The 21970-nt window shown below is 34.0% G+C and overlaps 1 protein-coding gene across 3 annotated transcripts; it reads left to right on the top strand.

Moving 5' to 3' along the window:
- Positions 1-20527, top strand: LOC143253779 (uncharacterized). Of its 3 annotated transcripts, none has more exons than XM_076508135.1 (9): positions 1-473; positions 908-1091; positions 8351-8392; positions 9298-9409; positions 11563-11740; positions 12757-12912; positions 16018-16226; positions 16629-17241; positions 18336-20527. In XM_076508135.1, the coding sequence occupies exons 1-9, from the start codon at positions 407-409 to the stop codon at positions 18803-18805; spliced, it is 2031 nt and encodes a 676-aa protein (XP_076364250.1). In that variant the 5' UTR covers positions 1-406; the 3' UTR covers positions 18806-20527. The 3 variants fall into 3 exon arrangements, with proteins under 3 accessions (XP_076364250.1, XP_076364249.1, XP_076364251.1); XM_076508134.1 differs by having other exon boundaries at positions 15997-16226; XM_076508136.1 differs by lacking the exons at positions 1-473; positions 908-1091 and adding an exon at positions 7770-7951 and having other exon boundaries at positions 15997-16226.
- Positions 20528-21970: the final 1443 nt, after the last annotated feature.

The following is a 21970-nucleotide window of genomic DNA, read 5'->3' as shown; positions in this document are numbered from 1 at the left end:
ACCTTACACGTAACTTGTGTCACATGCTTAGGTTTAGTGATGCTCAAAATCCGTGTTTTTGTCTAAACTAAATTGCTCGATTAAATCTTGTGATTTATTTATTTCTTTTCTGAAGTTATGTGTATTTCATTATATTAAGTAATATTCGGTTTACTTTCTATTACACGTAACATTAAAGTGGCGGAACACGCTCGGCTAGGTACCTTAATTCAAATACTTACTACGTCAATCAAACCTACCACGTGGTGAGACGTGACTTTCGCTATAGTGATTGTTTTGATAGCCTCCCGCCATTTTGAGATGGTCTATTGTGTGAGTGGTCAGGAATATGTCTTGGTTAGCTTTGTTTTATAAACATTTTTCGCTCTAATTGCTATTTTGCTGGATAGACAGAAGAGTTTGAAATATGAGCCTTGAAACTTTGTTAGAAGCAGCAAAATATTTAGAGTACAAAACTCAAGCAAAGGCACGTGGTGAGTACAGTTTTTGTTTTTTTCGTTTATCTTGAGGGGAGGCAACAGAAGCCAAGCGGTTGGAAGGAATATCGCTCGCTCACGCGGCGATTTATAATTATATCTCCTGTGTTGATTTCTTAAACCTTTAAATTACAACATACACTTTATCTTGCTATGACTTGTATGGTAAACTTTACATTAAAATGAGTCATTATTTTACTTACATTATGGAGGTAGGTGTTGTAAGATGATATTGATTAATATATACAACTATTAAACGAATAAAACAGTTTTTCTTCAATAAATTATAAGCCTAATCAACTTTTCGTTGCCCCGTGATGTACTCTCTTAAGTTATTACATAAATCACATGAAATATAAAGATAGTAGTAATATGAAAATTTTTAATTACTTTCTAAGTCATGTAAAAGTTGGTAATTTTTATAATCTCAGGAGAAGAGCCACGTGATTATCAAACGTTCGCTAACCTCTCTGCCGTTAGTGCCAGCGCGTGCTCTTCGTGCCCGCCTGTTAACCAAACAATTAGAAACTTACCAGAATTTCCGGAAGAAGGCTCATCTTCTCCAACCGATCAGGGCCATGTGGATGAACAAAAAGAAAAACGTAGAACTGGAGGGTTAGTGAAACATTGGAAATATTTGTTTTTATTTAGTTTTTGACAACGTGTTTTGTTGTTGTTGTTTTTTAATTTTGTAAAATGTGAGATAAACACAAGTAAAGGTTAATTCGCATATTTTATAAAGTTATAATTACAAAAAACAATTTTTTAGCTATTTGCGCGTTCACAAACAGTGTTTATAAATGTATTATACTTTTGTTAACCTTATATGGAGTAGCGTGTTAGGCTATTATGGGATAAACTCGTATAGTTTAGTCATAGTATGTAGTAATTTATGGGGAAAAACTGCAAAGTGACACAAATAAATTACACTTTTAGTTTTTATTAATAGTAAATTTAAGTCACTAGATTTCTGTAAAGTTTAAAGCAGTGTGAGAGAGATTTTGAAACCAATAGCTATTTTTGTGTTCACGTAGTATAAATATAAGATTTATTACGACAATAGAACAAAACACACGGAACGACTTGTACTGAGTATTATGGAAATTCGACCGACCCGCTCATTGCGTGGTGTGATTACATTCGTTGACTCGGGACGTGAACACAAGGACACTAGTAAAATAAACTGGACAAAAATGTGTATGTCAGCTGGCAGGGTGACACCTATGTGGTTCGGATGAAGCCGACTGTTGATTCTGAGTTAACGCCATTTACCAACTCTTACGTCACTAAAATTACATTTTAATATTTCAGATAATCATTGGAGACCTCGAAATTGTTTTATTGTGTTTTAAAAAAGGTCAGATGTAAAATAATTATGTTTCAAAATTTTTTGGCTGTATTATACACTCTGTTCGAAGAGGGAAAAAAAACGTGTATTTTACATAAATATTGTTATACGGTTTATCAGTGTTTTTAGGCCTCATCTCACATTTATTTCTCTGGAAAATGCTGTGGCTCTCCTGAGTCGTATGTGAAAATACTGTTATAGCACACGCACACATTAGGAATGATTAGCGATATATCTTTTTACATCACACACAGAAAAATACATTTTTGAAACAGAGTGAACCATTTTATACCTGACGTTGTGGTATATATTGTATCGATTGTCACAGGATTAATTTCTAATGACGTAACTGTATATGTAGAAACTCAGGTGTGAAAAAAAAAGTTGTGACACCAGTCGCCCATGAAAAGCTTAGCAACTGTATATTGAGAAAAATTACTTCTAACGTAATTTTTATTTGCGTAATTTTAATATAAACATTTGTTAAAATTTCTGTTTTTTTTGTCTATCTGGTGACAGCGGTATTTTTGAGCTCACACCGCTAAAAACCGGGTTTCGATATTCGCGATAAGCACAGTACGGATAGCCTGCGTGCTTCAGAATAAAGAAACAAACAACTTCAGAATGTCGTGCTCTTTGTGCGTCTAACAATGGTTATCGTACTCGAACTGTGAATTCGAGGATTTATGGTTCGCTGCTCATTCCCACTAAAACGCACTACGCCCTTTGGGGTTTCGGGTACGCTACAGGGTGACGGTTAACTCCCATTGCCCATTGTACACGTAGTTGATTAGCTAGTGCCTTACCTCTGATGGATCGTTTTGGAGTCTGATAGCCCTTTGTGTTACGATGTGCGATAAAGGAAACGAAACAACGTTACTGCGAAGTCGAGGGGCCTTTGTTTTTTGTTACCTGTTATATTAGATACCAACTTTGTCTGCAAATATTTCACTCAGTGTTACCAACTGGCACCGAATTTTAGCTGATTTACGCTGGATTTGAAAGTAATTCGTTAGCGGCATATTTTCGTAAAATTTGATTAAATTATTTTTATCTGGAAAAGAAACTTAACTATTCATATTCATAAACAGTTTCGGGAGTTTACCAATAAGGGCGTTATTCAGTGCACGCGAACTGCTTCTTTATATTCTTGTTTATATAAGTGTAGTTTGTAATAATGATAATAAGTCTGATATGCGACTGAAGGATCAGTGATAAATATAAGTGTTCTATTAGAACTTTCACGGAACGTTGCATATTTTAAGAAGTTTAAGGGTGTGAGTTGGGATTACGACCGAAGTCGTCGTTAACGTTGAGGTTAACTCTGATGAGACGTACATTCTAATCTTTATAAACAGAACCGTGAAAAGAAGGGAATTTTAATTAGCTACACTTATTATCGGGTTGTCGTCGGTTCTAGTTTCGCTCTAAGTATGTAATTTTCTCTGATTTAGAGTTAATACTAGCTGTGGGTTCGGTATTAATGAATACATTAATAAGATTGCCACTGGGTGATTTATCAGGGCAGTAATATTCATCAACCTCATTAGGGATTTAATGTACATTTGAATTAATGTTGAATATGTTTTGTTTTTATTTCTCTTCTGTATCAGTTCTATATAGATTTTTGTAAACCTGATAAGGAAGTCGTTATATGACTTACGTCGCTCTACGATCACTTCACTCACACACTGATGCATCATCGTACCTCTTAAAAAAATTATTGAAACCAGAAGTACTAAATTTCGCTTTGTTTTTAGTTATGCGCAAAGCTACATGATGGGCTACGTGTACTGTGCCCACCGCGAGTATTGAAACCCGGCCGTTGTAGTGATTTGTAGGTAAATTTTGCGGAAAAATTGGAATTTTGCCAGTTAAATGGAGCACGAAAATACTTTTTCTTGACAAATTTTATCACTTTAACAGCACGTTTTTCCGATTTATGTAGACATCCAGAAAACCTAAAAGGTTTGCGCAAACTCAGCCATGTCTAGAATTTTGATTGGGCGTTATAAATCAGATCGCACGACGAGAAATTTGACAATGACGAGTTGAGGCGGTGTATTTGTAAGGTAATTGGATAATGGCGGAATATAATAATTTGGTTATTCGCGGTAGTATCCTTTAGAGAAAGAGCAATCAGTCTCTTTATATAAACAAATCTCTGACAAAGGTACAGCTGTAAGTAATTTTTTCGAATTCAATCAAATTTAGTACACGCAGAAGGAAGGAAGTGTTTCGCTAACGAACGTTGCTAGTGCTATGTTACCAATAGAAACTAGTGAGGATCTTCGATGTTACATCTAACTCAGTATTAATAAAAAACATAGAAAAAAACGGTTTGAATATTGCTCAAAGCTATACTAGGGCTATCTGCCTTGACCGGTCATAATTTAGCAGTGAAAGACTAGAGGGAAGGCAGCTAGTCGTGACCACCCACCTCTTAACTCTTGGGTTACGCTTTTAACTGCGGGACAGTGGGATTGACCGTTATATTATAATGCACCCATGGCTGAAAGGGCGAACATGTTTGGTGTGATGGGGAATCGAACCCGCGACCTTCAGAGTCGAGCACCCTAACTACCTGGCCTTGCCGGACCTACGGTCTACGGAGTGCCCCGTGTAGTTTCTAGTATTCTTATTAGACCTGGACGTGTTGGAAAATAAGTGTGGACCCTGACAGTTTATTTATTTGTTTGTTTTACGTTAAGCACAAAGTTACATAAGAGGCTATTTTTGGTTTGACCACCACGGGTGTCAAATCAAAACCCGATTCCTAGCAGACACACCCGAGTGTTCCATTGCATATATAACTTCTGTACATGTCACTGTGTTATGAACTTGTTTAAAAGTTTAACCAACCAAAAACTACGTAATTGGCTCAGTTGTTTTATTTTTCCGGCACACTGTATATTGTTTTCTGACTTTCCTTGTACATTTAAGTTTAATCTGTCTGAATTACATCATAAGCTGCACTTTGCTAAAAGCTGGAGTCAACAGTTCTCAAAGTACCTTGGAACAAAACTTTGTTCTGCCTCACCCATAATCTGTTATAATATTAACATTTTCAAATATCAATTTTGAGCCCCCATTAAATATTGTTTTATGTTTCAGTGTGATTTCTTCTCTCCTCCAATATTTAAAACTTTCAAATATCTGATTTGAGCCACACCCAGTTCACTTTTCCTGCGTTTCAATATATTTTCTCCTAACTTCCAATCGTCAAATTTTGAATTTGTAATTTTGAAAATATTTATAAATCCGACGCTAAAAATTAGGGTGCTAGAAAGCGTGCTACTATTAAGTCATTCTTATTTCTAAGTCGCAAGCACAAATTCTTTAGAACTGTAATCCTCAAAGGTCTTGAACCTAAATATTGTTTTATTTTTTCAGGTCAGTTTGATTTACGTAATAATTACAAAAACCTAGCGGTGAAAGAAAAAGCAAAGAAGACTATGTAAAAAAATACGTCAACTACATTATATCTACCATAACCAAATATAAGGCCAGCTGGGATACGACAAATTAAGTGTTGGTTAAGGCGTCATTTATATCATTAATGTTACTAACGATAAGAAATTTGTAACAGAAGAAATCCATTTATACGTTGGTTAAAACTGGCGTTGTGTGTGTGTGTGTGTGTGTATGTAATATATAATATTCTATGTTATGTTGTGACCTTGACTCTCCAAAAATTAATCACTGCTACGTTGGGTCATAGTTCAAATATACACCAACTTTCATCCAAGTCCATTCAGCCGTTTCTGAGAAATTTTGCTACATACATACATTCATAGAGGAATATACATAGTTATCTATCTAATTCTCTTTCATATTAAGTCGCGGCTGGCATGACCAGATGGTTTAGGTGCTTGACTCGTAATCTAAGGGTCGCGGGTTCGAATTCCTATCACGCCAAACATGCTCGCCTTTTCAGCTGTGGAAACATCATAACGTAACGGTCAATCCCACTGTTCGTTGGTAAAAGAGTAACCCAAGAGTTGGCGGTGGGTGGTGCTGACTAGCCACCCTTTACTCTAGTCTTATACTGCTGGCGTAGATAGCCTTCGTGTAGCTTTGTGCGAAATTAAAAACAAAACAAAAATATATTAAGTTATTCAACGAAACCTTTAAAACAGTTCATTGGGCTGAAACTATATTAATAACTAGGTGGAGTACCCGCCTCCTGGACGGAAGCAATGTAAATTCGTGATTAATGAAAGGTTATCTTAGGACATGCAGAGTTGCTTCTCTTGTATATAATTGTAAAAAAGTCCCATAAAATCCGCAAAATGTGAATCCTCAAATAGTTTTATCTCCGCATGAACTCAACACATGTCAAAATTGGTAAAGATCAATCAACAGGGGACACAGTACTTGTAAAAAACACAAACTAAAAATGTACAAGTTCCCCTACGTGAGCCTAATGTACCTCCAGATTGTATGTCAGAACGGCTGGTATGGGTATTAACATTTTTATTGATAAAAGTATTAATACTAATACCTGCCGTTCTGAGATGCATTTTTATTTCAAGTGGGTTTCTCCTCATCATGAGTACCTTTGGACTATTTTGGCGGAGATCGATCCATACCATGCAAAGTAGATACTTAGATATATAAGACAGTGCCATTATATTTATATAGCTTTTTATGTGCTTTCTATTAAGCACAAATTTACACAATGGACTATCCGTGCTGCTCTACCCACCACTTCATTGCTAAGCCACCTGAGGGTTATACTGATAATTGCGTTTTTTAAGAATTTCACGCAAAACTGCGCGAGGGTTCTTTGCGCATAACCTTTCGTAAAAGGCAACTTTTCAAAGCACTTGTCGCCAACTCTTGGGGTATTCTTGTCTAATCGATTATTGTAATGCGTCTACAGCTCTAAACTGTGAAGCAAGTTTTTGTGGCATTAGGTCTCGAACATGGAATTTTCGGATTACAAAACATGCTCATTAATAATAAAGGGCGAAGGTTAAAAAACGTGAATCCAAGCAATTAAGTAAGTTTCCAAAGTATTAATAAAAATATTAAGATTTCACCTTTATACAGTTTATATTGATTTTATTTAAGTTATAATGTAAAGTATTAATAAAAATATTAAGATTTCACCTTTATACAGTTTATATTGATTTTATTTAAGTTATAATGTAAAGTATTAATAAAAATATTAAGATTTCACCTTTATACAGTTTATATTGATTTTATTTAAGTTATAATGTATCATTACAAGTTTAGCCATAGAAAAGATCTTTCATGAAACAAAGACAAGTCTTCAGAACTCGAGTATTGTCATACCTGTTTGCGTGATGTGTGCACATGTTTGTGTGTACTTGAACTATTTTTAGACAAAACCTACCAAATATTATACTCTGATTAGTTTTGATGTATAATTCTTTAGTCATATCAAATTAAAATGTTATTATTAGGGTTTTCAGCAGTAAGTTTATGGACTTACAACGCTAAACCTCAGTGTTCAATCCCCCGGTGGACACGGCAGATAGCAGGGTGTGGCTTTGCGCTATAACAAATCTTCAAAATCAAGTTTATACAGTATAATATACCAAAGTCCTCCTCAATAAGAAACAAACTGTTACTTACCATCTATTGAACGAGGTCTAATGTTTTTATTTTATCAATTATGATTCAGTACCACCACTCTTTTCAAATCCGTGTACCCGAAGCCACAATTCTGTATTTTAATTCGTCTGGCTTACTGCAGCAGTGTTCAATACACTAGTGTATTAGATTTCCGAAAATATCCGTGTAAATGTGATGTGAAATTCTCTTAACGTGTGTGCATTTTGTTGTTAGTCAGAATATCCAATGTATCTTTAATTTGCCCCATCTGATATCGTTTGCGTAATCGAGCTTTTAATTGTGATTTATCTACTATTTTGATGCTACGTGTTTGCCAAAGGTGCTCACTTGTCTATATAATACGTGGGTATACAATGTACTCGTCTTATCGTGTGGCAACAGCGTAGCGTATGTATAATATTTTAGTTACGAATTTTATGAGCGTTATAACTTCAATGTATATCCGTAGTTAAGCGGAAAGCTAAGCAATGGGCCATCTGTATTCTACCCGCAGACATACCGCTGTGCCACTCGCAGCTTCAAGGTAACCAACTGCAAAAATACGTTGTTTGAGAATCTATAAACATCGCTGTTTGTTTACTGTAATAATTATTAAATGTGTTACTTGTTAACTTATATTGTGTATTGATGAGGTTAAATCTACTAAAGATACTTATAATTCGTATTTAAGAAAGGAAATTTTACCTTTCTGAAAAGGAACCACAGTACCCATCCGTTATCGCTAATAAGAAATACAGGCTTCAAAAGTGTAAACTTTGTTAGTCATATTGGATTACCAGCTAGTTTTCGTGTGTAATAAGTTTTATATGAATAGTTGTCGTTTACCAGTAAATTCAGCGATGCCTAAAAACTGAATCAATAAAGCACGATAGAACGGTGTAGTAGTTTTCAGATTTTTACCATAATTTGTTTCTGTACTCAGGGCTGGAACGCGTGAAGTTCACAACAAGTTGGAGAAAAATAGGTAAGTTATTGTTCTGTCAGTTCTGTGGAAAAATATTTATTTTTACAGATTTTACTCTTAATCGTGAAGCTCATTTTGTACAGTTACTTTCAAAAGAAAAAAGTATACATTAAAAATAATGTCATCCATTCTAGAAGCTTTATATAACAATCATATTTTAAGAATTAGTAATTTATGAGTTATGCCTACAAATTGGGAATCGAATTCAGTTCGTGTTGACGTTAGATCAGTACTTTGTCAAATGTTTCAATTCTTAAAATAAATTAACGTAAACCTTCTAATTGAATCAATTATGAATGTCTTTGTGACATTTAACTTGAAGTTTTGGCTCAGGATAAGTGGTCAGTAATTCATGGTGACTATTTATTATGAACTCAAGAGCTTGAAAACACGATATTTGATTCGAGGAAAAATAATTCTACTTTATATTTAAATATTATCAGTAAATAGGCCTAACTTGGTTTATAGAAACTAACTGTATCTAAGTCATTTTACGTATTTGTTTGCTTTTTTGATAGTTGATCTTCAACTGTAACTATTAGGGTAATACCTGTGACCCCAAAATATGAAATTTGTTGATATCTTATTTTCGTAATTTATAATATTAGGATTTTTTTTTTACTGTAATGCAATGGAAGCCTTTATTTACATTAATTTTTTAATATATCATACCGAGCCCGTAGCGAAAGGGTTAATTAATTAATCAATATGTATTTATCCTAACTAGTTGTTTTAGCCTAAACTTACGTGTGTTTTTATTATTATTAAAGACATTGTAGTGCATATTTTGCTTATGGCCTGCGAAAGTTTAGATATAAGTTTGCTGTATATACAACTTAACAAGAAAATCCGTGTTATAGTTTTCCTTTTTGAAATTGCTAGCTTTATTTCCACTACTGATTTAGGAGAGCCCATCTTAAAGAATGTTTTGAAAATCTAAAGGCACAACTTCCGAATATCGACGAGAGGAAAATTTCCAACCTGAGTATTCTCCGAGGAGCACTCAGATACATCCAGGTCAGGTAGAACTAACATTTTTCCACCCCTTGTGATTTAGTGATTGCAAACTATTCGAATCACGTTACACGATCCTTGTCACATTGGCTGAGATGACGTCATCTGGTGCAGGCTCTTCACTTTACCGATTCTTTTCCCCGCAGTCATGCATCTTGCTTCTTGCACTATTTTTACGGCACATGTTTTCAGTATTTAATTTCTGTTCTTTGCAACACTATGTTTTTTCTAAAAATAAAAACTAAAATGACCAATTAACAGATTTGTGTTTATGGGTTAAAGGAATTGCACGAACACAACGTGACCAATTTCTTGGGACCTTGCGGAGCGCATGCGTTGCGATGCCATGCGCTTAAATACCTAGTGGCGCGACTATTTCACAACAAAAACAAACTAGATTCGTGGTGAAAAACTGTGAAGAACGATTTCAAACAGGTCGATTTTGCACTGTACTGAAAAAAAAGAAAACTCGAGTGGTATCATTTATAATAATCGAAGTTGGCATTAGCCAACTTGGATGATTGTTTCATTCCAATTTATCAGTTTTTGTTTTATTTAACTAACTGTTATACTTTGTCACGTTTCTCTCGAGAAGCTATATCAGTTTTTATAAAAGTTTTAACAACTTTTACAATGAAAAGGTAAACGGAGATTAATCCAAACCTGAATTTCCATCACGGATTAGTTATATCCGTGTGTGTAGCCGGAATTGTTACTTTAATAAAAAGACTTGCGTGGGCAGTGGAAATTATCATTCTTAAATTCAGACTGTAAGGCCTGGCATGGCCAGGTGGGTTAAGGCGTCTGACTCGTAATATGAGGGTCATGGGTTCGAATCCATATCGCACCAAATATGCTCGCCCTTTCAGCCCTGGGGGCGTTATAATGCGACTTATTCGTTGGTAAAAGAGTAGCCCGAGAGTTGGCGGTGGGTGGTGATGACTAGTTGCTTTTCCTCTAGTCTTACACTGCTAAATTACGGACGGCTAGCTCAGATAGCCCTCATGTAGCTGTGCGCGAAATTAAAAACAAACCAAATCGAATTTTTGCGTTAGAAAATCAAGTTTATAATTTGGTTCTTATATTGATAAAGTAAAAATGTTTGTCTAGTTTTGCAAAACTGTTGGACATGGAATAAAGCATAAAACATAAAAACTTCCTACTTTCACCCAGTGTATTCTACTGGAATGTATGAGTATCGAAGTTTGCAGTAATTTTGCACAAGTGCATTAAGATAGATGATTTATAATACATAAGTTGGTTGTAACACCGAATGTTAATTTTGTCGACTCGAACAGGATTTAGAGACGTGATTCATATAACTTTTTCTTTCAAGTCACGTGCGTTTTGTTATTCGTGCAGCCAAAGCACGTGTGCAGTTGGAGAAAACGACTTGGTGATACGCGTCGTTAGGCCGTTGAATTAGCTACTTTTCATTGGCGTGGTCATAGGTCTCAAAGGGCCTTGGGGCAGTTGCTACACCTGTTCCACTGGTTCTTCCTTCTGATGAAATTTTCACTTCTTCAATTTAATAATTCTGGCGAAATGCACGATTTGGATTTTGCCAATTCACACTGTTTTTTTTAGTTTTCTTAATCATTTAACAGTTTATATTGTATATATATATGTAAGCTAGAACTTAGTGGAAGACATTTGTAATGTTTAGATCTTTTAAAAAAGAAACATTTAGTTAAAACCGCATAAGTAACAAAGATAGCGAAATTAAATAACAGGATGAACATTTGGCAAATTTCTTTATATTTTAATTTGCAGACTGACGTTTCGAATTGGTGCTTTTTGTCAGAAGATATACGACGATCTGACGAAGAAAGCTAGCTCTAAACGTCAGCCATCTTTAAATGAAAATCTAAAACTTGACGACTGTTTACCCTATTGTAAAATTTTGATTCAGTGTAATAATAAAGTTTTTCAAGAGGACCTTGTCGAGGGATAGGGTATAATAAGTATAGCAAAGTGTAAATGATGTGTTTGTTTTATGATTTAAAAAAAAATCATAAATGTTTGTTTTGAAGATAATTTTTAAACCTGTGCATAAGCTTATATTTGCTAAAGAAAGATTTCAGTGTATGAACACTAATGATATGAAAGTTTTGTTTTTGGGTGCATTTCTAATTTTTGTTATTTTTAATCATTAGACACTCAAAAAAGTAGAACGAGAATGTGAACATGAAATGGAACAATTAGCACGAGAAAAAATTACATTTCAACAAAGACTGGCAGCACTAAAGAAAGATCTATCTGCTCATCTGGATCATGTGGACTTAAATAAGTTGCTACCAGATCCTGACAACGAAACAACAACTACAGCATCAGGTAACACAAAGAAAATTGCTCTGATAATTGACCTGTCATCTGGTGTCATAATATTTATATTAGCTATTATAAAATGTTTGGTAGTGGAATAGTTTGAAACAGTTTATTTCATTAAATTTTTAAGGTTTTTTTTTTTTTTAAATTGTAATCCAGGGTTACAATTAACTTAATTTGGTAAGCATTTCAAAGAGAGCAGATTAGGTTTATCATACTGGTGTTGTTGTAGTATCATTTTTAATAACAGTATTAGTAAGAATGTTTGATATAACTAGTTCTATTTTCTTTAATTTTCTGTTATACTTTTACTATAAAAGATTAATTTACACTTTGATCTTAGTATCTGAATTTAGGACTAACCAAATCTAAACTGGCTGACCCTTGTGTGCTAATATTGCTCACAATAAGGGTATAGAATTAATGAAACAAGGTTTGTTTGTTTTCAAGTAAAAACATGATAACAGCACATTCAATTAGTTGTATTTGTGACTGGATTAATTTTTATTTTTGATCCAAGTGGGTAACTAGCTCTGGTTGAAAGTCAGTGTTAAATAGTTTTTATTAGTTTCTCTTTAATGGGATACTTGTATTCTAAAGAGTTATTATTTTAAGAATATTACTTCTAGTTACTTGAGAAAATTATTATTGCCTGAATTTGCTTGCTTACCATATGAGAACTACAAAACATAAATCACTGACATCATGATGTCAATACTTTTTTGTTTTTTAACTAATTTTCTTCCCATGATTTTTGAAAATACATTACTATTACATGCCCTATTTATGTTCGAACATAATATTTTGAAACTCATATTGACTGCAGGAATATAAATACTTTGCATTTTCTACATCAAATATACAGATTTGTAAAGCCTTCATATTTTGAAGTGACTTAGGTATATGTGTTTATAAAAACCATTAACCCCTCCAATGTTTTTTGAAATATTGATTTCTAGCATCATTAGATGGAAAACAACAAATCATAAATACAAACAATTGTTTTCTTGTTTATATATTAGAAGCCGGAGAAAGTGATGTTGAAGAAGATACAGAAATGAGCTCATTTTATAATTTTCTTCAGTCATCGGAAACCTCTAGCACTTCATCCACCCCAAGTAACACACCACCCCAGAGTACAGGGATAACTAGTCCCGTGTGTGTAGAAAAGAAACGGGGTAAATAATCATAGTAATTTTATGTGCTATGAAACATTTGAAGCAATTTTACTAAAATTTAGATACTCACTTTTATACATATTAATTTTATAAATTTAATTATAGTACATAAATAAAAATTTACTGCATGTTTTTTTATGGTAACATTTATTTGTATGGTTTTAACGTCCCTAAAAATGTCCTGTTTTTCTTGCAGCAAAATTAGAAATACTCATAATTTAAAAATACACTTAACTGAGATAAATGTGGGAGAGTAACATTTGCAACTCCAAGGTATGTTTGTAAACTAGAAGACAAACTGAATATAATTAAAATTATATGAAATATTCCTAGAAACCAGTTTTTACCCTTCACCAAGGAATGCTTGTGTGTACACAGTTTTTTATAAGTGTATTTCGTTTGGATTATTGATTGTAAATTGTGTATAAAGGAAATAATGAATATTTTGTGTATTTATGGTTTGATTTCTTCTTGTAAAACAACAATAATAGTCATTTTTTAATTAAAATGTTAAAACGTGGAAAATGTAGAACCATTTTAATATTCTGATTTGCTACCTGAATGTCATTTAAAGTTGAGATAAAAACATGCCTTAGAAATGGCCCTAGATCAGTGGTTCTTAACCTGGGTTCGATGAGACAATCTCAGGGTTTGGGCAGAGGTCAAGACATGCACACTGTGTATTTGTCCATTCCGTTCACCCCACTCCTATGATTCGTGACATCATGCTCCACTTGGCCATCATTGCGGCTGATCACGTCACATCACTTGACCTTAATATTTGTGCTGCAGGGAACTTCATGCGCTTAGCAATCGACTTGTGACTGTAGTAATCATGCGTCATCTGATATTTCAATCCCTTCACACTAACTATGTCGAGTAAAAACAGAAAGTGGTCGGACGAATACCTATAATATGGATTAACGTGCATAACGGAACGTGATGGGAGGCAGCATCCTGAATGCATGATGTGCAATGCCAAATTGAGCAATTCTAGTCTAGCACCGGCAAAACTAAGAGAACACTTCTTAAAGCTGCATGGAGATGGGAAATACAAGAACACAACGCTTGCTGAATTCAAGGTAAAGAGAGCCAGGTTCAATGAAAAGGCTACTTTGCTTGTTCTCGGCTTTGTACCCATCGACAAACCGATCCTCACAGCATCGTATAGAGTTGTATACTTGATCGCAAAACAAGGCAAACCACACACCATTGGTGAAGCACTCGTAAAACCAGCTGCATTGAAAGATGGTGAATATCATGCTGGGAAAAGCTGCTGAAAATAAGTTATCCCAAATTCCTCTTTCAAATGACACCATCAGCAGCAAAATAGATGACATGAGCGATGACATCTAGGCTCAAGTAGTTGCATATCTGATTTCAAGCCCAGCAAAATTCAGCCTTCAACTCGATGAGACCACTGACGTTTCCAATCTAAGCCATCTTGTTGTATTCGTGCACTATGTGAAGAACGACGAGATAAAAGAAGATTTTATTTTGTAAACCTCTTACAACAACAACTAAAGCAGCCGACGTGAAGAAACTTGTGGATGACTTCTTCAGAGGCAACGATCTTTTGTGGGATATGGTTTCTGCAGTTTGTTCAGATGGAGCTCTAGTCATGCTGGGATGAAACTCTGGTTTTGGTGCACTGGTGAAAGCCAATGCACTACACATCATTGTAACGCACTGTGTTCTGTACAGGCATGCGTTGGCAACAAAAACCTTGCCTTCAAAACTGGCAGAAGTATTAAAAATTGTAGTGGAATGTGTAAACTTTGTGCAAAATAGTGCCCTGAAGCACTGCATCTTTAAATAGCTGTGTAATGAAATGGGCTCTGAATTCGAGGTACTTCTGTACCATTCTAACATTCGGTGGTTATCCCGTGGAAAGGTGCTGAATCATGTTTTTGCCATGTGTATGGAATTAGCCCTGTTTTTGCAAGAGCACCAACATTGTCATGCAGATTGCTTCGAAAAATCAGAGTTCATTCTCCTTTTGGCATACATGGCCGATATCTTCAATGCTCTCAATCAACAGATGCAGGGCGGTGGAATCAACATCATCAAAGCAAAAGAAAACCCAAAGGCTTTTCAACAAAAGCTACCATTATGGAAAGATAAACAGAGAATGATAACTTCGTAAACTTTCCCCTGCTGCATGACTGTGTAAGTAAGATCGAAGATGTGTCTGAAATTGGAAACATTTCTTTATCCGGGGAACTGAAGCAAGCAATTGTCATGCACTTAGATGAGCTCGCAAAGTCTCTCGACGGATACTTCCCCATCAGAGAGTCATATCCACCATGGATGAGACAGCCGTTCACGTTTAGTGTTGCGACAGCAGGTGTCAATGATAAGTACCTCGACGAAATCATTTAACTTCAGCAAAGCCAGCTTCAGCTACTTTTCAGAACAACAACATTCTCAACATTTTGGTGTCACCAAATTGCAGTGTACCCTCTTTTTGCTAAGAAAGTCCTTGAGAAACTCGTACCATTTGTTACAATGTATCTTTGCGAGTAATTCTTTTAAAGGATGGTAGACATAAAAACGAAGAATAGGAACAGACTTTGTTGCAAAAATTATATGAGTGGCACTTGCCAAGGTGAAGCCGTGCAATTCTGAACTTGTCTCTGAAAAGCAACAGCAAAAGTCACATTGATTTGCAGTAAATATTCATTGAGTTATGTTTTTGTTTTTGTGTGAAATTCATGTTTTGTTGGTTTTGTTCTTTGAACACCATGATATTGTGTGCAACTGATGCATGGTTCATTTTGTGCACTAATAAAATATGTACTTATGTTTTTAATTTGAAAATATTTTATTTTTCCAATTACGAAGGGTTCAGTGAATGCAAGTACGAAACTTCCGGGGTTCAGTACCTCCAACAAGGTTAAGAACCACTGGCCTAGATACTTAATAATAATGAAAAAAGTGATAAACATTCACTTCCCTCAAATATGATGTAGTCTTGTTTGTTTTTGTAAGTTAGATATCTTGTTGTTTCTAACGAGACAAAAGTTAATTTCATATGTACATGTGCACTTTTTTTTTTCGCTTTATCGTTTGGCACGAAATCAGCATTTCCATTTAACCCACCAGAGGACTCTGGAGTTAAGACAACCGTAACATTTCTCCAGACAGCAACCTCTCTGGTGTCGCCAGTTTCCATGACTCCAGGATTTACACCAAGTGTATTTACTGGGATGCCAAAAAAAAGAGATACAAAGTCAGTTTCAGTTACTATGGTAACAGGAAAAAATACCACTGTAGCCTCAGCCAAGCAGAATTGTTTGGGATCTCAGGGACAAGTGTGTATCATTAGACCACATTTATCTTTGTTTTTATATACTAGGCCTTAGGGATCAAGCATAGTGTATATGGCAGTAGGCTTTTATTAAGCCTAACAATTATTGTATGGCTTAATTGATTTAATTTTAGATAACTTTTTATCACCTGTAGTTTTGATTCACAAATCAATTAAATCAAAAAGTATCTTATCTGTGTTATAATTTTAATCTAATAATAGAATTTTGTCACTTTCGCACAATAACTAGTGAGCTCAATAGAAAAGGGTTTTAGAAATGTTTGAAGTGAATTTTTTTTCTTGTAACTTCCCCAGAGTAATTAACAGCCTCAATAGTAAAGTGTTTTAGAAATGTGAATATTTGTTATATATGCTCCATTAAGATGGTTTGTTTTTTTTCTATTAGGGAACTTCAGATTCTGTGCATAAACTGAATTCTGCTAACACCAAATCAGCACAGATTCTGAATCAGTCTGTGGTTTCAAAACTATTGAATTCTTCAGATCCAAAAATAACCCAAGTGCCACCACTCACCTCAACCAACGTTCTTACAAATGGACCCTTAAAAAGTTTTACCAAGACAGTTCCTTCCATTATTGAAGGACCTGTTGCCACTGGGTTTTCAGTTCCAAAACTGGTAACTTTGCCAAATTCTAGCATGAAGCCTGTTCTTAACCATTCCTTAGTTTGTGTCACCCCTGGGCCACTGGCACAACCCCAATCAGTCATCAGCCTCACTCCAGTGTCATCTACATCAAAATCAGTCATTATCAACAACCAGGCAGCTCCAATATCCAGTGACGTAGCAACACCATCACTGGTGAATCATGTCGCCACTAAACCTGCGGCTATTCCTGCACCAGATACAACTGGAACAGATTCAGTAATCACCCAAAGAGGGATAGTTTTAACATCAGGGGCAACAGTTATACCACAGCCAAACCTACAATTCATGAAGCCTGTGCCCCAAATTTTACATCATGCTGTTGCCCCAAGAACACACATAGTTCCATTAGGGGGTAAGTATAATAACTTTGTAAATATTTATTAATGTTCAACTGTTGTTGTTTTCAGCTAATCTTATTTTTAAATATTATACAGAGACATTATTTTATATTCCTTAAGTAAGTGTGAAAAAGTAAAATTAATTCAAATACCAAAATACATTATTATTGTTTTTTGTGTTAAAGTAGATGTATATTTACTGAACATGATTTGTTCAAACAATCATTCTTTTGAGAGCAGTAATCAAAGAAAACCAATTTAAAAAATTCCCACTTTGCCCTTGAAAAAAAAAAGGTTCACCTTCTTAAAGCACTCTGGTTCTAGGGTTTTTATTCATTTCCTAAAGAATACTGAATTTGTGCTACAATAATTCAGTCAAAATAATCAAGAAGAAACAACCTATAAAGATTAGCCCATAGGAACACAAAAGCACTTCGATATTTGTTCTTCAAATGCTGGAAGGGAAAAAATTTCACACAGCTGAAAATTGGTAGATCATTTTTCTTACATTTAATGTAATTTTGATAACTCCATTGTAAGAAATTGATTTTAAAATAATTTAATAATAAACTTATTTTGAAAACAAAATACTAAAACTCAATCGTTTTCCTTTATTAATTAATAAATGAACATTGAATACTGGAGCTGGTGAGAACAACAAATAGGTATGTGTTTCTTCTGTAAATGCAAATGTTTACAGAATATTTTGGGTCCATGAAGACCACAGAAGACAAACTCAAGGTTAAAGGCATAAAAGTACAGATTGCTGTGAAACTAGTTTGTAGAAGGTAAACACATACATTATGTAATTCATTAAATATCTTGGGCACTTTACTTTTTTGTTCAACTGGTTAATTATAACGTTTCTGAACCTAATTTTATTTTGATGTATGACAAAAGATTATTTTTTGACAGCACTCAGTTTTGAGGTGTAATGTTATTAATTATTAGCTATGTATTTCAACTAGTTTATTGGTATTGCTACATGTCATATCCTACAGTTTAACTGTTTAAAAAAAGTTACTTGAACACAGATTTTAGCTCTGCTAAAAAGGTACAATTATATATAATGGTAGCTGAAGTTACTTTATAAAATCATTGATATTAGGTTCTCAAGTCAACAGCATGAGACACCATCTTGTTACTGCTTCTATTAAACCAGTTCCTCAGACTGGCCAACCCAAGACTCGTTTCTCTCACTTACCTAGTGTGGGTCATGTCACACATGTCGTGCCATCTCCATCTGTTACTGCACCTGTAAGCTGCTTGGTATCTGGTGCAACTGCTGTATCAGCAATCACTCCCTTGGTAAGTCCCCTATCTGTTGTGTCTCCTGGGGGACCAATAAACCAAACCCAGCTTATTACCCAGCCACATCACTTAGGAAAGGTACTTGCCACAACACCCATCTTGAAGACATCTGACCAGATCCCAATTATCCAGTCTCAATTTCTTCAACCCACTGTGGGCCTGGTCAAACCTGTTGTTATGGTTAGTGTACCTAGTGTCAGAAATGGGAGCCAGGTTACAGCCACTGTTCAACAACAGGGAGCTAGTACTGTGTCAGTCCCACAGTAGAAACTGTTTATGTTGGTATTATGTTAATTTCATTTTAGCAGTGGATTGGGCAAAAGTTAAAATGTAAGAAACTGTTTAAACAGATGTACTAGAATTTAGGGACATTTGTCATATGCCTATACAAGGTTTGTTAGAATTACAGTATGTGTGTGTGTATGTATATATACATATATATATACACATACACACCTTTATATCAATGGACTTATACATGTGTTAGTTAATTTTACATTCATCCTTTGTAAATAGCTGTGGTTCTTGTACCATAACGTACAATAAATATAACATGGTATATATTTTCTGAAGAAAAACAAATTATCCTGTTATGGCAGTTGTATGAAAGATTTGTGCTGTTTTTTAATCATTCCATTTATTTTAAGTCTCTTGACTAGATGTTTTTTTTGTTTTTTTTTACAGTTTTAATTTATTTAAGGAGAGCCAAGATGCAATTCCTTACAAAACTGATCATAGGATACATTCAAATTATTTTCATGTACAATTAGTTATTGCAAATGATTGGCTAACTTTTCTTCAACAATTAAGGTAAAAGTATATTCAATGACTAGTCAATGCTCAAAGTGAATTAATATATATATGTGAGGGTACGTGTGTGTGGGGAAAAAGCTGCACATCTGACACATAGTTAAGACAATTACAGTTAATAAAAGTTAAGAAATCACAAAAATATTAACTGATAAAAATAACCTTCATACTGAATATTTATCTGTTTTATGAAAACACAACCAGGTTTTGATAACAAAATATATCTTTTGCTATTTGGTCTGTTTATTTCTAGATAGTTATCATGCCAACTAAAATGGTTTATTTGGTGTGATTTATGGGTGTGATAAAACTGCACTATGTGTAAACGATTTATTTATCCGTCGCTTTTAGTTTCTCACTTTGTTCTTATAAAAACAATTTCTGTATTGTTTTACTTGTAAGACCAATGAACTTAAAAACATTAATGTTGTATCTGTTCAAGAGCAAAGTACATTTGTCTATTAAGTATTTCAGAAAATAGATCTTGCATATATGTAGAACTTGTGATAAAGACTACTGTACATATGAAAACACCTTATGATCTAAAATTTGTTGTAAAGAGAAGAAAACTGTCTGAAAACAGACGTAGATGATTCTTACCCTAACATGGGAAAAACTTAAGTGACTCACATAACTAATTGTAGATGGCAGGATTTTCTTCACATTGTTATACAAGATATACAACTTGGTAATGAATGAAGTAAATGTTCTAACTAGTTGATACTACACTGGATGAGCTAGTTTGTAATCTAGAATGTATATCACAGTATCATTATTCATTGTATATTTTCCATTAATTTTATTATTAATTTCATTATATTTATCAAGTGTTCTGATGCACTTTGCTATCTGGGTTATTTGTTAACTTAGAGGTACAGGAACTAAGTATGAAAACTTAATTAGAATTCATAAGCAAAGTAAATAAAATTCGTGTAGATTAGTTTTTGAGAATGCCTTATGCCATGTTGTTTTCCAGGTCATGAGTTAAAGTATAAGCCTTCAGAATGTTTTACAATGTTGTGACATTTGAACATGATAGTTGCTTGTAATATAATGTACAATATTCTGAAACAGCTATTATGTAGTACAGAGTTTTCTTTTTATAAATATGTGCTGTGAAGTTTTTCATCTTGGACATATTTGTGCAATGCATTATTAAATAGATATTTCTATAATGTTTACTGACTTTTTCTGCTAGCATTTTTTTTAACGTTGTCAACACATTTCAGAAGTACAACTTTCCACAAAAACTTTAACTCGTTATGCACTCCCTTGCTTTCATACTTCATTTTAGTTCTACAAACAAATTGGACAGTAATACTACATGTATCACAATTAAAATATTGTATACTAAAAGTCAGTTATCTTTTAGATATGCACTGCCTTAATTGTGCAAGTGTAATCATGAAATATGGTTAAAAAGATTTTGCTGTTTGGAATTTTACTGTTTTTCCACAGATGTTTGACTTGAATTTAAAGATACAAGTACTTAGTAAAATTAATCAATTATTACCTTCTATAAAGCAAGTTATGCAATTAGCATCTAATGAAGCCATGAGGGATTTGATAACAAAAGAAAGATAGAAATGGAACATTAGCTAACATTGTCCTGTACAAAATTTTTGCTTCCTTCATGGGTATTTCAGCTACTTGTTATAGCACCACATATTCTACTACTACTTTCCACTAATGTTTCAGCTGGTAGAACATGAAACACATTGTATGTGCATAGTGAAACATGATCAAAGATTCTAAGAAATTCAATGTTTTTCACTGATTTCTTCAAATTATAGTTTTGTCTAAGGTAGATTATTAAAAAACAAAACTTTCTTTCCATACTATTTCTAAAATATAGAGGTAAGATAAAATTAGGTCGCTGTCAGAAACATCTACAATATATTGCTATGAAACAGGAATAAGTAATTGGTTAATGAATTAAGAGAACTATTATAAAATTACAATGAATTAGTGTGTGTGTTTCATTGTGCACAAAGCTTCAAGAACTGTGTGTACTAGAAGTCCCTAATTTTAAAGTGATAGAAAAGCACTGCCATGTTGTGAAGTGCTCAAATTAAAGAGTGGAATTTGACTATTACTCTTGTTATGCACCCAGGACTTCAAAGTGTGAAGCAACATTTTTTGTGGTGCAAACCATGTAAATGGACCTTGGACTCATAGTCCAACACACCAATCACAAGGCTGCACTTGGTCAAAAAACATACATTGTCTTAACAATAATTTTTGATCACTAATTCTCACAGAAGTTTAAGCACACATGCCTAAATTTGAATATGGTTACGAAAATGACAGGGGTTCATATAAAAACAAAAAACCTGCAAAAAAGATAAAGTATTTGAAACAAGCAGTGTCATATCAACTGAAAATCATGATATAATCTCAAATAAGTTTTAAGAGCCAACTCCATTTTGTATAATGGGTCTTAAAACTTGACTTTTTCTGAATAGTTTAAGTTTTACTTCTTAACATGTGTGCATATCTTGTATCCAATGATTCCAAGAATTATTTCAATACTATTACTTCATATAAATCATCTGTACATTCAAATACTTCTTAGGACAAAATATTCCACATATAATAAAATTATTTGAATAGTTAACAATA

This window comes from Tachypleus tridentatus, chromosome 6 (assembly GCF_004210375.1).
Source record: "Tachypleus tridentatus isolate NWPU-2018 chromosome 6, ASM421037v1, whole genome shotgun sequence".
In the NCBI taxonomy this organism is placed as follows: Eukaryota; Metazoa; Arthropoda; class Merostomata; order Xiphosura; family Limulidae; genus Tachypleus; species Tachypleus tridentatus.
Note: the sequence above shows the minus strand (reverse complement) of the source record. Positions and strands in the feature narration are given on the sequence as shown.